The sequence below is a fragment of the Daphnia carinata genome, chromosome 7 (assembly GCF_022539665.2).
Source record: "Daphnia carinata strain CSIRO-1 chromosome 7, CSIRO_AGI_Dcar_HiC_V3, whole genome shotgun sequence".
Lineage (NCBI taxonomy): Eukaryota > Metazoa > Arthropoda > Branchiopoda > Diplostraca > Daphniidae > Daphnia > Daphnia carinata.
Window position 1 is genome coordinate 6,943,128 of NC_081337.1, and position 15,129 is coordinate 6,958,256.

Below are 15,129 nucleotides of genomic sequence, written 5' to 3' on the forward strand. Positions count from 1 at the left end.
TCCCATGACAAATATGTAGCCAATTTGCGTGACTATGATTTCGAATATAAGACAAAGATTTTCACTGTTAAACTGTAGATAAAATGAATTGAAAATTGGCCTTATTTTCACTCATTATTGCGCTATTTACCGTGTAGCGCGCCATCACGTTAGGATTTTTCTTTTTGAGAAATTTTTCGCCCCAACAACAAATATGAAGTTTATTTTGGTGATTATTGATTATTTCTAATAAAAAATACATATCTTCATTGCCAAACTAAAGATTAAACAAAACTTGAACATCGATGGAAAAGTCGGCTTATTTTGTAGGGCTTATTTTCGATCACTATTGCACTATATACCGTGCTATTGCGTCAGTTGTATGGCTCAATACGGAGAAAAAAAACAAAAAACAGAAGGGACAAACACGATAGTGCATTTGATCCATCCAATTAAGTGTATCCATTTCTGTATAAAACGATGTAAAAACAGTGATATCGGAAAACATGAAGGTTGTACAAAGAGAAAAAAAATTAATGGGGGGAAAGAGAAAACAAGACGAGACACATGAGCAGGTGGGAAAGTATATAGGAAACGGAAACTATCTTTTTAAGTGGTACCCAACAGTTTGAAGTTTTGAAGAAGATAATATCGACGCAATAGCCTAATTAGAAATAAAGAAAGGGACGAACGGTTCCTGTTTCTTTTAAAACACAAAATCGATTTGTTCGAATTGTTCTGTCGTTTGGCAGTGGAGTCCTCTTTTGCTGGGAAGCAAAGTTAGCGAAACCATTAACAATTGTTAATGGCTCAGTTTGGCAACGAGTTGTTTTTCTTATTCATTTGTCAAATATTTTTTTTTCTTATAGGGCAGTTCGCTCGTTGAAGACGATCACAGCTTCATTGTGGCTAACTAGTGATACACGTCCCGGCAACGTGTCATTATTGCCTGGAACAGTCGATGCCTTCGTCTTTTTCAGCGCCATCGCAGTGGCTGCATCGTGACGAAGGCCCCGGTGAGAACGTTTCACACCAATAATAGGTACAACGCTACGGCCCGACTCATTTTTCTGGTTTATAAAAGCAAAATGAGTTCCAACCAACCATTTTCATGATAAGTAGTGCCAAAATTACCTGGGTGGGAATGACAGGGCGGCCGCTTGGCTGGACAGGCCGAATAGGGGGCTTATTACGTGCCCAAGATGGCAGTGAACGTGTCTTTAGCTCGTTGAGGGATCCTTCGCAATTGGACCAGGAGCCATCCAAAACAGCTGTAGTTTTTAGGGTTATTGAAAGAAATAGATGTTATTCAATCAATTAAGAACACAATTTGGCTTTTTCATTTTACCGTTGCTCGATGTACTCAAGGAAGACGAGTTAAGGGATTCTTCGTAGAAGCTGGGAATGTCAAAGGCGATATAATTGCCACATCCAACCAATGACATATCTTCGCAACTGTGACGTTCAACTGTTGTCTGATGTTGCAAGTCGTCGTCAACAGTCAGGGCCGTCGTTGATGTGCTCTATAAAGCATTCCAAAGCGTCATAAGTAATGATCAAATAGTCTTTCAATCAAATCCAATCGCAAATACCACGTTACTAGGGGTCGTTGTCAATCGCACCAACTCGCAGGAATTCGATGCCAACTGATTCCGTGCCGCCAGAGACGGACTAGCTGGCTTCGAAGGCGAAATTGACATTGCTAACATTGACGGATAGCTGTACAATAAAACAATTTTCGATTAAAAAATAAAAGAATTTGCTATAAAAAGAAGAAATCGCACCTGCTAGTTGAAGGAGAATGAATAACGGGTGTTCGTCCTTCGTCGTTGATTGCTTTATTACAAAAAAATGCAATCAAGAAAAGGTTACGTAATCAATGGCGATAGAGATGAACTTGATTTTATTACCAAAAGCTTTCTCACGAAGACGATGGATGTGACAACAGCGCCAGGCAATGAGTACGGCAATAGAGAGCAAAAGAACTAGCACGCCGGATGAAATGCCAATAACGATCGGAATCTGGTAGACATCAACGGGCCATACGCCAATCATCCAGGTCCTGTCGAGTGGGGGAACCATGCCGTCGGGATCCTGGACATGAAAAAAAAACACATGTTCAACAATGACACATCATTTCTCATCATCTAGTCTTAACGATCGCATCCACGTGCAGTCTTATCGATCGCATTCTCAAAACATACGTGTAGTATAACATCGTTCTTCCCTTACGTCGTTCATGTTCGTCACGTACCATTGGCCTACGGTGTGTTGTTAAGGATAGGTTATTAAAGCAGATGTACCTCCGGATGCAATTGAGCGATGAAAGTCACTGATTCTTCGAATAACTTGACTCGATGGCCGTCGCTGCGGTTTGAACCGACAGGGCCGATAGGCTCGCCTGTGTAATGGACCCACGTTGAGCTTGGATCTAGAAAGAAAAGAAATGGGAGGCACAACGACGCAAAATAAAGCCATTAAAAATCCATTGTATACCAAACGCTATTGCAACGTGAACCACTGATGAACGTTTTGGATTAATTCACATGCAAAACCCCCCAATGCATGCTTAAAGAACGACACAACGATCCTGACATAAGAAGAAAACTCTACCTGTTCCACGTGTCATGTTGAAGTTTATTAGAAGGTGAGTCGAAAGAAACGCCCACCACAGACGAACCGCTTTAAGTAAACGAGCAAATTGGGGAAAAAAAGGTTACCAATTCCCCCCTTTGTGTTTTCTTCTCTTTAACACAACTTGGGAAGGGTACGAAACCGAAAGACTAGGTCTCTCAAGACAAATGAAATCGTACCTATTCTCCTTTATCGCGTTCTATCAACTAGACTAGACAGTATCCTTTTGTTTTTGAGCCAACGTCTAAACAGAATGACGTAATTTGGAGATGAAAACCTATTCTGGCAGACAGTCAAATCGAGACGGTTTCTCTTTTCGAACATCAGCACCTGTCTCTTGAGTGGCAAGGACGACCCGACTTGTGACTCGTCTGCCCACCAACTGAACTCGTCTTTCACCGCGGTCTTCCGTCTCTCTTCCACCCTCGTCTCTCTGCTAACTGTAACTCGTGCCTGAATTGTTGTTGTCGCTGTCGTCTTCCTTCCTCCCGGGTCCTCCCCCTCAAATACAACACCCTCTTTTTCTCGGCTGGTCCTCTCTCTGTCCCTTAAACCCCCGTCTATCGCGCACGGGTCAATATTATATATGTATAGTTATATGCGTGTATTATATAGTAAATCTCTAGCTATAGCCGACACACACACAAAAAAAGCTAGGCGGAGAGTTGGATGTAAACGAGGGGTGGCAAAGGAGGGGAGAATAAAAAATCAGTGCACGCTATACTGACACTGAGGGGAAAGCGAGAGACCCATCATGCATGAGATTGCATTATTGCGTGCCTAGAACGCCTCTAACCTTACAATAGATCCAGCGTTAACTATAAAAAAAACGAGAGATTAATGGCCTGTCGATCGATATGACATTACTCTACAATTCAATCATAACCAGATTGAGCTGTTGTGTCGCACACGTATCAAAAAGCGTCGTAGTCAAATGGCAGTCAACATTATTCTTTTTTCTTCTTCTTCTTTGGATGGCTTTGTAATGTATTATGTAGTGGGAGGTTTCTTTCCCCCTCTCCCTCACTCACTAACTGAATGTACGTTTTTTTTGAAGTTGCGACATAGAAATCTAGCAAACAAAACTAGACGATATGAATAAATAACAAAAGATGAGCCATCGAAGCTTATGAACTTACGTTTTAGTTTCTTTTTTCCTTTTTATGTTGAAAACACAACACGGCGGTTTAGTTTTTTTTTTTCAGGCACGCGTTATAAAACAGATGCAGTGGTGACTGGCAAACTTGGGGGATTTCTCGTGCGCTCGGCAACGGTCGGGAACTTTTACAGATGAAGGATTCTGGATCGTTGTAACGGCCGGTCGGCGCCGGGGTGGCTACTGCAAAGGAGCAAAGAGGGTGTTGATGGTTGCTAGAGTGACGGGCGTAATGGAAACCCATAATACTACGCAAGTAGAGGAGAACGAAAGAAAATGAAGAACATCGGAAAAAAAGAACGTGGAGGAATGAAAAGGAATACGAAAAAGAAAATAAATAAATGAAAGAGTCATAAAGGGATAGATCAATAAGCAGCGATGCTGACCATTTGGCCAATATTAGATGATACCAAAACGGAGAAATGAAGGGTTCTATCTATGTATATGCAGAGAAATACACTGCTGACACTGTGTACAGTACGATGTATATGATGATGTACACAGACGAGTCCTGCTGTTTTGCCCGAGGTTCTCCGCTAAGGTAGCCATCCACATAGATGCGTTATCATGAAGACCGTTATGGACAGCCCCCGTTCTATATCCGTTTGTTTCCTTCCGCTTTCATGTGGAATGTACAGATCACAACCCATCCACTACTTCACTAGCTCTCGAGGTATTTCATAACTCCGTTCATTGAATGGTCCGCTTCTTCCGATCCGTAGGGGGAAGAAGAAAACTACGCCAGATACTCTTATCACCGCTACACGTATACCTACAGCTTTTTGTGATTTTTTGTTTTATCATCTCCCTTTTTTTCTCTTTTGATGTTACACGGTAAAGCGCCTTCTATCTGCCGGACATTTCCGCTGCGTATTGAGTACAATACCTATACAACTGAATGGTGCGCTGTACGTGTAGTAGATAGGCAGGATCCTACTCCAGGGCGTGGCAGAGTCTTGTATAGCTAGCTTTGAAATAGGGGAGGAAGTAACTGATACCTTCCGGACTGCAATGCGCTGGATCTTTTTGCTGGCTGATGAGAATTTTTAACTTTTTGATTCCGCTTCAGATCTTTTCTTTTTCTTTTCTTCTTTAATTTGACTCCAACTCCCAACTTTATTTCAATTTCAATCTACTTTCCAGAAGGAAGAAACGAGTTATAAGCCTGAAGCTACAGACTCAATCAGATTATCAAAGTTTTTCGTTTCTCTCGTTCTTTCTTGAATGGGAAGGAAAAACTTTTGTGATTTTCTGTTTTCGTTTTATCCTTGAACGAACGGGCAAGATACATAGAGAGCTACAATAGCCCTCGCACGCAAATCCCATGAACCTCCATTTAATACTAAATACAAAGATTTCCTTCAAGCTATGAATATAAACACACGAACGGCCCGTAGATGGTCTGCGTCTATACAAGGATTTGCTGCGATAAAATATGGCAAAAACAAATGCGGATTTTTGGTAAAAAAAAAAATGGTGGAATACATTACCCAGCACAAAATCCGGGACGTGATGTTCAGCCATGTTGTCAAATAAATCTCGCGTCGTTTTTCTCTACTGTTTCTGTAATTCTTCTGTGTCGCCTCAATGCGACCCGTTCAAATGCGGAATCATCCGATTTGAGGGGGAGGATACTGTTATACAGTATATATTTATGCGCGTGCGGATATTTGAAAAACGAGCCAGCACTCTAGCAGCATCAGCTTGTTTTATTACACATATAAATCGTTTTTTGTTGTTGTTTTCTTTCTGTCTTTGTCTGTCATGTGTGTATTGTATACATAATTCTGCGATTTCCTTTGATGCCTTTCGTCAAAAGCCGATTACAGTGTGTACACGTGCCCGTCGGCAAAGTGAAAGTGTGTGCTACAGTTGCATGTAACTATTGACGTCAAAGTGAGAGAGGGGACGGGACAAACAGCAATTCTATATAGATGATGGTGATTCAATTGCGGTCCTATCCGTTTGAATAATTCAAACGGCCCTCCGCTCTTTTGATGTTTTACAGGCAGCTAGTGTAGCTGCACAATCACCGTCCAGGCCCGTTTTTTTTTTCAAATGTATTCACTCGAATTTGTCGCTGTCTTGCGTTTCGTCCGCCCCTATGCTGATCCCAGCATCTCGTCGTATCTATTGTCCCTTACAAAGACGAGTTTTTGTTTAGAGACCAACAGCAGCAATTCGAACATGGTATTCTGCCGATCTTTCAAACCCAAACATACAGACATTTCGAATTATAACAACACTCAAAAGCTAAAAACGACCCGCCGATTAAAAACAAATAGTAATGCACTAAGTATAGATCATAAAGAAGGACTAGGATTCCCGGTATTATATGATTGAAAGAATTCCGGATTCTTGTTGAGATGAAATTTGACTTTGCTGTGATTGCATATTTGTTCTTCGCTAAGTTTTACAACTGTTCTACGGAAGTCAAGTCAGTACTGCTGCCTCACCCATGTTTACGTATATTAATGATTTGGTTGAAAGATTTTACGTTTCGTTTTACCCAAAATGAGAAGTAAATCATTAATGCCTGTAGCCCTACAATGTTATTTGCTCACCTCGCGAAAATGCATAAACTATAGTCTAGACTAACATTAATGAAACAATAAAAATAGAATTCAGGCGGTGACACTGGCAGGCTTACCAAACAAAGAAAGCAAAGTGGATGGATTGAACGTCGGCTTCCGCACTCTTTGTAACGGTTGTAATTGTTTGCTCATTCACTTTGCTTAATTGGATTTGAAAACCGACTTGTGTGTTTGCGTTTACGGTATGTGGCTGCGTTTAGATCTGTGGGGCTTAGCCCTTTATGATGACCTAGAGACGAAGTAGAAAGCAATTAATATAAAGATGATCACGAGGTAAAGCTGGAAAATGCTTAAGGGAGGCTTACGGCGACCAAGAGCAAAAGAAAATAGTTGTTTGTGCATCTATGGTTTCTCGGTGCCACGATGAAGAAGCCCCAAAACCAATCAAAGGAACGGAAAGCAGTGCGGTACGTACAGACGGCTACGTCTATCTATTAGATCTACGAAGTTTCGCTGTTCCTCATCAAAGATTTACAATAGCTGGAATCGTTAGTGGCTGGGTATGTACGCGGTATAAACAAAACCATAGATCAATAGTCTAGCAGCAAACTTTGTTGGCATTTCTACACCAAACATTTCGGTGTATGTTTTTTTTCTGGTTTGCCTTTCAATCGCTCACAATCTCCCTCTCTCCTGCTGCGCTATTCTCCGTTGTTAGGCATGATTGACTTTAGGTCTCAGAGTCGGAAAGAAGCTTGTACAGGGGACAGGAAAAGAGAGGAGGGTAAGTTCAATGATGCCAACGTCTTCATGTCTGTGTGTGTGCCTTGGTGGAGTCTACATGTACGCCTATACCATCTCGACTTCTATGCTACTGGAATGTTCATCATTTCCATAAATCCTGACAAGAATGTCGGCAAACTTTGCGTTGAAGAGAAGAATACTTGGAAGCAAACATTGGATGCCTGTCTCTCGGCTAGGTAATCTTGTTCTTTCATCACCCGAGTGAGATGCCTGGTGCTCATCATCTTCATCAGGGCAAGCCTGGAATCGTAGGGATGTGAAAAAGAAAATAGACACAACATCTAAAAATCCTAGATACTTTTATATATAACACGAAAATGGATAACGATGCAGAATCAACATCTTTTCGAGCCTTGGCCCTTGACATCCTTTGAGAGTCAATCGTCTTCCGGATTCTTCTTTACCTTCCATCGATCTGACAACCTCTTCATTATGGCTTTCGGTTATTTAATTCTTAACATTTCTTCGGTGCATCGTTCCGTTTAAATGCCAGCCACGTTCTTCAACATATATACTGACACGTGAAATACTGATTATTTCTTAGTTGAAAACAATATCACGCGAGAGAGATTTTGGTTTATGTAATTCTGTTCTAGGAAAAATGCCCGTTCCTTATACGTTGAGGCTCCTTTGGATTATATTTCTGTTCGGCGACTTGACAAGAATTTGGGTTTGTTAAAAACTTCTTATCAGAACAAATGGGTTGCGTAACTAGGTAGAAAGAAAACTACTTAATCTTAAATTGACGTGTAACATGGTGTTATATAATCTGTAAAACACCCAAATTATTTCTGATATTGAAGCTACGATTTTACATTTCGCTTGTCGCTCTTCATTTTGCAATGATTTCCTATCGTTGTACTTCATAAACGACGTTTGTTATATCAATTTATAAGAGTTTTGTCTGTTCTCGCGATAATATATTGATTTGATTGTACATATGAATGGTATAGCCGAAACTCGGTCTAAAAGAATGTGAGTAGGAGGGCACCTTAATATAATCAATGTTTTAAATCGTGCATTTGCAATAACTTTTTACACATCCGCCAGCCAAGAGAAGTTCTAAATCCCCCTTTTCAGGCAACCGCACGGATTGTATTGATGTTTTCAGTTGGTCTTTTTTTTTCCCCTTTTTTTATCATTTCTCATATCAAAAGATCACCAGGGCAGCAAGAGGGAAAGCAGCAGACCAACCGATAACAGGAAATGGAGTGATATTCCAAGAGATCCAATAGCCGTCCGGGCGCCAATGTTGATGGCCGGCTGGAAAAAAGAGCTCGGGTAGTCCTGATTCAATCATAGCCCCGATCCACGCGCGGAGATGGATGGAAGTTGAAGTTGAAAGAAGTCGAGAATAGTCAGCAGAGGTATTCAAAGTTCCAGCAACGAGCCACAAATAGAGGCAAAAAAAAAAGCCATCCGTTTGTGGGTGGAATGCAGAAGAGTAAGCAGCCGATGTAATGAAAGAAGAAAAGAAAAGCAAAGAAAAGAGAGCAAAAAGAAGAGAGCAAAGAAAAGATTTGAAAATGTATAAGGAAAGCAGTATGGTGAGATGTTTAATAGTAATTAGTTCAGCAACAGTTTTGATAAAATAAACGTGCAGGCTAATGCCGACATAAGCCTTAAGCGCATAGCAACTTTGCCACTCAAAGGCGTCGCAAGGAAGGAAGAAGCTGTGCTTTTAACCGCGCCCGTTTTAGGCTCGTGGGCCATGTTGTACAACAGCGGTATATTATCTTCATCTCCATCGTCTTCGTCATCATCTTCGTCATCGTCGACCGTGCCGTTTGTAGCGGCAATGGAGTTAGTTGGTGAATCGTTCGTTATCGTTTCGTTTGACGTCGCGGAAATGGTCGGTGTTGAGATGCTGCTGTTATTGGGATCGACGTCGTTGGGATGTTGGGCGTTATGATTACCATCACCGGATGCTTCGTCAAAGCTTGATTCTGTCGTGTTCGTGCTGACCGTGTTAATTGCCTCCTCCACCGTGCCCGTCACCGGCGTCAGCGGGAGGAGTGTAGGAGAGGATGGCGTGCTTGAAAGACTTACCGCTAGGCGCCGTAGCGTGACGTTGAGCACCGTCGCTTCGTCCCCCATCACCTCGAACGGCTCCTCGTGCGGATGATAACCTTCAGCTGAAACCTTTCGAGCGAAAACCAAATAGAATTAGTCCCCGAGATAGAATTTCAGCTAGTGGTTTAAATCTGATATTCAAATGTCTCGTTATTGCTCTTGGGATTTTTGCTAGCGTCAATGTGTTTCTCCAACGAGCACAAGATATTTAAATTTCATCGTGTTATTGATCTAAAAATAAAATAGACGGCAGGGTTGTATTGGTACCTGGAGAATGTAGGAGCCATTGAGAAGTATCCGCCAGTATTCGCCGCCTGTCGTTGTGTTGAACCCGTGATGCCGGCCTTTGATGTGCATGTGGGCGCCACTAACTGGACGCCCGGACTCCTCGTCCATCACGAAACCCTTAACTCCACGGAGCACTTCATACATGTAAAGAATTAGAGCCTAGAAATGGGCAGAAAAAAAAGGGCAGACCTTGAAATTTAAGCACTTGTTACACAAACAAATCACGTACTGCTCACGCTGATTGCGTGTCGCTTTTCATTTTTCCTCTTGACTTTGAATCAACATTATGTTTTCTATTTATGGTTGATGACTCCACATTCTTTTACCTTTCTGTTATCCAGCCAATGCTGCCGGAGTGTGGAGGCCATGGGGTGTTTGCAACAAGAGACCTCTAGCGTGATTTCCATCGTTCCGTGGAAAATGTAATTGTAGTCTTGCATTCCTCCTATCACGATTACGTGCGTTCAAGAATAGACATCATCAAAATTATTGCAGCCGTTATGAAACGCGTCAATTTTCGAGCTCGACCAAACCAAAGAATGCGGAAACTGACCTACGAACGTGTACCATTTGGCACCGTTAACGATGCCACCCGGGAAGCTCTCCGATTTAGGTTTGCACGGCTTGCCCATCCACATAGTGGCGTGATTCTTAGCGTAAACGGAAGCTAAATGGCGGAAAACATCGTCATCGGGAGTGGGGTTTTCCTCGCGTTCGTGGACGTGCATAGCTGTCCGTCAAAGTTTCCAAACGCCGATCAAAAAAAGTGAAATGAATTGACAAAGGATTACACAACGAACGAAATAGATGTTCGTTATTAGAGTTGACTACATCCGCTCGATGCAATTGGTGGTTCAAATCGTTCGCGCTAATGACTTTATTACCTCGATTGACGTGATTCTCAAATGGATAAGAAGCGACCAAAGCTCCACCGTGTAGACCAGCCGACAGAACAAACGGCACATTCGACATCCATTGCATTACGGCTTTGGTTTCTGGCTGCAGGGGGAATTTATTGTCTTGGAAATGATCAGGAAAGTTGCGATTTAAATCGAACTCTTTTTGGTTCTTCCTGATCGGATCAAATTTTTAGGATTATGAGATTACTAGCTGAGTGATGTGAATGACGATAAAGATATCGAATGAAGTAAGAAATCGGAACTCAACTTGCCTGCCCTTGTCGTGTGAACATGTACCTTCGGTGGATTTTTCAAAACCGTCCGGGTTCATAGAGACAAGAAAATGGATCCTAGAGTAATCTAGCAGCAACGTGATCACCGGATCGTGACCGTATCCCGACACCAAGTGCTAATCAAATACGAAAGGAAACAAGACAAAGCTCGTCAATAAAAAAGGGAGACGGATGAACCATACGAAAAAAGGAAATAAACTATCCAAACCAACAACACGCAATCCGCTCAGAGCGTATGACAAAGAGCAAACAGAGCCGTTGGCAACACAAACAATGGGATATCGTGCAACGTACCTTTTGTTACGCAACGCGATGGTGTACGTTTGATCACTCTTTTTATCCCCCGCATAGCGCAAAACATACAAAGTCTACAATCGAATTGTCAAATATTAACGCAATGCCTTGAAAATACATGGAACATCTTTGACCGATTTCTTAAATCAATGTAACTTAAACATACGTGAAAAGAAAACTACTGACAACGTACGCGCTGCGCCTAACCTACGCTTCGTTGATTCCGCTGAATGCCGTGCCCATTTCTATGCAAATTGCTTTTGATTGCGTCATCGTAGCTTTTAGAAAAATTATTCAGCCTTGCCAAACAGAAGATTTACAACAATCGCTCATTGCTTTTTGAGCAGAGTGCCGGAATAGTTCCAGAATAAAGGCGCAGTTTTTCCAAAAAATTTGCTATTGACTTTCCTTTCTTTTTGTAGAAATATATGGTCGGCTTATTATTCAATTCTAAAAGTTGACTGCAATATGTCGTACAAGAAAGAGACGTAGACAATGTCTCTTATTATAAATATTCTCCCTGGGACCGGTTAAAGAGTGATGAATGATCATCGCGGAACTGGTGCATTGCATAGCATTAGCAGAGCATTTCATTCTCATCGCATTCGTTCGAGTAGAAGTTATGGAAGAAGGGGTCGAAAACATTAATAGAAAGACACAATAACTTACCAGAATGAGATGCAAAAGGATCTCTTTGCTGACGGGTTCGTTGCCATGAATGTTGCCGACGTATTTCATCTCGGGTTTGCCCGCAACGTGTCGGTCTGGCGTTGACGACACGGCCAACACCCATAATTCTCGTTCTATTAATTGTGCGACAAAAGAGATCACATTACACATCTGCATTCGAACAATTAAATTTACTGCTTAAAAGAAAAATGTGTACTTAGAACTGATTGGCCAATGGAATAGAGATGCGTTAGCCCGGGATAATGAAAAGAAACATTGCGCAAAAAATCAGTTAGCGCCACGTAGTTGTGATAAACAAAATCCAGCTGGACGGCAGGCGGCGGCGGAGTTATATTCATCTCCGTTTCCACGCTGCTATAATATTCAGAGCTAGTAAAGGCCTCTTCGTCCGTCAATATTGGCGAGCTCGAAGCAGCATCACCTCCGGCCGCTAATAACGAAAACACTAGGAATAACGACAGAATAGTTCCGGAGACGACACGCGGTGCGGAAACATTACGCAAGTGTTTCAAAAACATGTTCATTTAATATCTTCTTCTCTTTTGGGCTTTTCAAAACATGTTCCACTATATTTAATTCGTAACGTGGGCTGCCGGCCCGACGAATGATGAGCTACTGCGCGCGGATCGTCCTATCCTCCCTTGTTTGTTAAACTTGAATCTCAGCGGGGGATCTAGTGACTTTCCTTTTTTGGCTTTAGTAATTTGAATCCCTTTTTTGAAAACGTATTTTCTTACCGCTCACGGCACGCTATGTATAGGCAACGCAACAGCACACACTAACCGTGAACGCGTATGCGGGACGAGCACAGCCAGCGGGGCTGTTGAACGAAGAACGTAAAGAAAAGAACACGGGAGGGATTAGAGGTAGTGAGCAAGGCGGGAAGCGTTGTCGACCGCAGAGAGGAAACTGAGGCTCCCACAGGATCCGCTTGCCATCCAAAGTGTTGGCCCGACTCCCAGTACGCGAGAATTATTTTGATAGAAAAAGGGAGGCTAAATGGGGAGGAAAAAAAAGAGAGAGTAAAAAAAGATGGGCGGAGCTCATCTGGCTTGTCGCTTCTGCTGTGTGCGTCGCGTTTCTCTTATCACCAACTCCACTCCCCCATCGCCTCTGTTTTCTCCGTCCTTTGGCTCTATATTTTAGGTCTGGTAATGATGTCACCTAGTTGGCGATACTAGGAATATTTTTAAATCGTCAAAAGGTTTCAATTTCGGCTGATATGTCGTAAGGCGAATTTGTCATTCGTTTAATCGGGAATGACAAATTGCATTGGCAGGAAATTTGATTTGCCGGCCTAGAATTTTCTTCTAAGGTCTTGAAAAAATCGAGGTTATAAGTAAGTTCGATTTTACGTAGGCTCGTTTTGTGTGCGCTTTGTTTGAAACTGGTATGACTGCATTTCAATGGCTTGGTCGTTTCCGATGAACGGTTAATAAGAGCTATCGCACTTGACACACGAGCTTAAAATATATAATCCTCCCGACGTCGGCAAAACGGTTGTTTGTTGATATTTGTACAAGCGACTTACATCAACGGGCCACTTCAGGAACCCCATCTGTGCGGCCCAGCTTACCCTAGAAAGTATTTGTTAGCCCGTATCATCTACATTACACGGTTGGGCTGTGTGCCTTCTGCGTTACGCACATATTACATAGGTGAAGGCAAACTTGATGAAAGACGACAAGCTGTTATTGCGTTATTTCTAATCATATTGGTTACCCCATCTTTTTTTTCTACCGTTTTTTTTATTCCTTCCATATGTATCATCTTGCTGCTCCAATATTGAACAAGCGTTGAAGAAGTGCCGAACGAGAACTGCTGGGCAACGCCTTATACTTCTGGATGGTATTATACTTTCAAGACACGTTCCTAGAACATGTTTACGGTCACGCTTAAGGCCAAAAGAGAGTTTAACTCACGTTTCCCTTCTCAATTTTTGTTCTGTCTATTTCTTGCCTTCTCGATTTGTATAATTTTCCTATTTCTAGCTGGTTTGTTTGGCTCTGTTCTACCGGCCAGCAAAGTGTGTAAACATACAGTATATCCATTACAGATGATAACGCTTAGAAAGAAAATAAAATAGCTAAAAAAGAAGAGAAAAAACAAAAAGCGTTGTAAGCTTAGCTTCAGCAAATTATCTCGAGTGAGCCTTCTGTTTCTACGCTACATTATCCACACAACGCGTTGATAACGCTGACGTAAAACTTAAAGAGAAAACCAATTTTAAAAGATCATTGCTGCCAGGCCTTTTCCAGCCTTCTCAGTCGGATTAGAAAAAAATCGAATGCTAGATTGAACGTGCTAGAACTATTACTCTTTCAATCTATCGCCCACGCTTTAATGGTTGTGCAGTCTCCCAACAAGGAGGTACCGCGTGAATGTCTCGAAAATAGATGACTCCGAGGCCGAGATAGGCCGCCAAGACACGGAGCAGCGGCATGTGTGCAAAGGGCGGCTTGGGGAGTCAAAAAAGAGCAATAGAAGGCTTTGAACGATAAAAGAACGAATGCCATTAACGAGGCATCTTGCTGTTTCACCTAGATTTTTCAAACAAATGTTGCTGGCTCCAGCCATACGGGCGGCCCCAATATCGCCTTCCTAACCTACTATTACAGCAATCGTAATAAAGCAACATAATGCGTTTGTCCTAGACACAGTTTGAAGCTCTTTTGATCGTTATTCACAGTGCGAAGAACAACGGGAGGTTCAATCATGTTATTATGTGGACCCGTATACACGTAAAAAAACAACTCGCGAATCATTTCTGGGCTGGTTTTGCTGATTGAATCTCTATTCGCCAGCGACGTCTCGTGCGCTCCGAACAATTTTCTTTTGTGAGAGACGACAAAAGGAAAGGACGACGACAGCATATCAAAGACGTATATAATTAATAGACGGGACAAATGGATTCCGGCCAGGATGGAGAAATAGGTTAAACTATCGCGTATAACCATTTCATTTCTCATTCTTGGCGTACGATGTGCTCGTTGTCGTCTTCGCCTTTCTAGCTTGAACGTATGGAAGCGAATGGATGTGACGGGTGGAAGAAGAAATAATAATACATATATACGCTTGTGGAAAAATAGTAAAAGCCGTGGGACAGATGAACGCGACTGCGAGACGCAAAAGCGGGAGCGTCAAACATCTATTTTACGTGATATTTTTCCCGAAGGGGGTAAGATCGAAAGAGTAACAACAATAAAAAAAGGACCAAACTATTGTTTTCCCTAACTTGTCTCGAGATCCAAGATAATACACAAAAAGCAATGCCAGTACAAGCGAACTGTGATGCTGCGTAATAGGCCACGTCGACAACAACAACCACGAATTTCGTTTCCAATGTTCCCGGCACTCAACCGCCACACACAAATATGCTTTTTGCGTTCTTCCTGATCCCACCAAAACAACAACGGATGCAGCTATCTTTCCCCTGGCTGATATTGAGTGTACCAAAGAAAATGACGATCAAATAAGAAAAGGCA

The 15,129-nt window shown here is 42.2% G+C and overlaps 2 protein-coding genes across 6 annotated transcripts; both read right to left on the reverse strand.

Annotated features, from left to right (window-relative positions):
- Window positions 1-421: 421 nt before the first annotated feature.
- LOC130689769 (uncharacterized) lies at window positions 422-3,037 on the reverse strand. Of its 3 annotated transcripts, none has more exons than XM_059496391.1 (8): window positions 2,593-3,037; window positions 2,283-2,410; window positions 1,890-2,073; window positions 1,764-1,815; window positions 1,572-1,698; window positions 1,328-1,502; window positions 1,114-1,250; window positions 422-1,049 (listed from the first exon to the last, which is right to left on the reverse strand). In XM_059496391.1, the coding sequence occupies exons 1-8, from the start codon at window positions 2,606-2,608 to the stop codon at window positions 843-845; spliced, it is 1,026 nt and encodes a 341-aa protein (XP_059352374.1). In that variant the 5' UTR covers window positions 2,609-3,037; the 3' UTR covers window positions 422-842. The 3 variants fall into 3 exon arrangements, with proteins under 3 accessions (XP_059352374.1, XP_057368788.1, XP_059352375.1); XM_057512805.2 differs by having other exon boundaries at window positions 2,793-3,036; XM_059496392.1 differs by lacking the exon at window positions 2,593-3,037 and adding an exon at window positions 2,476-2,551.
- A 4,968-nt stretch (window positions 3,038-8,005) lies between these two features.
- Window positions 8,006-12,551, reverse strand: LOC130688561 (carboxypeptidase D-like). Of its 3 annotated transcripts, XM_057511652.2 has the most exons (9): window positions 11,841-12,550; window positions 11,624-11,757; window positions 10,636-10,776; window positions 10,353-10,536; window positions 10,022-10,198; window positions 9,795-9,913; window positions 9,448-9,627; window positions 9,157-9,249; window positions 8,006-8,394 (listed from the first exon to the last, which is right to left on the reverse strand). In XM_057511652.2, exons 1-9 carry the CDS (start codon window positions 12,166-12,168, stop codon window positions 8,266-8,268), a joined length of 1,485 nt encoding a protein of 494 aa, XP_057367635.1. In that variant the 5' UTR covers window positions 12,169-12,550; the 3' UTR covers window positions 8,006-8,265. The 3 variants fall into 3 exon arrangements, with proteins under 3 accessions (XP_057367635.1, XP_059352371.1, XP_057367565.1); XM_059496388.1 differs by having other exon boundaries at window positions 8,006-9,249; window positions 10,353-10,540; window positions 10,640-10,776; window positions 11,841-12,551; XM_057511582.2 differs by having other exon boundaries at window positions 8,006-9,249; window positions 11,841-12,549.
- Between the last annotated feature and the right edge of the window lie 2,578 nt (window positions 12,552-15,129).

Excerpts from the sequence above, each read along its gene's own strand:
- LOC130688561 (XM_059496388.1), bottom strand. The coding sequence starts at position 12,168 with ATGAACATGTTTTTGAAACACTTGCGTAATGTTTCCGCACCGCGTGTC. Across the intron at positions 10,777-11,623 it reads TCCTTTTGCATCTCATTCTG|CACTTGGTGTCGGGATACGG; the intron begins GTAAGTTATTGT and ends GTATTTGATTAG. Across the intron at positions 9,250-9,447 it reads ATGGCTCCTACATTCTCCAG|GTTTCAGCTGAAGGTTATCA; the intron begins GTACCAATACAA and ends TTCGCTCGAAAG.
- LOC130689769 (XM_059496391.1), bottom strand. Across the intron at positions 1,816-1,889 it reads TCTTCGTGAGAAAGCTTTTG|CAATCAACGACGAAGGACGA; the intron begins GTAATAAAATCA and ends TTTGTAATAAAG. Across the intron at positions 1,699-1,763 it reads CATTCTCCTTCAACTAGCAG|CTATCCGTCAATGTTAGCAA; the intron begins GTGCGATTTCTT and ends TTTATTGTACAG.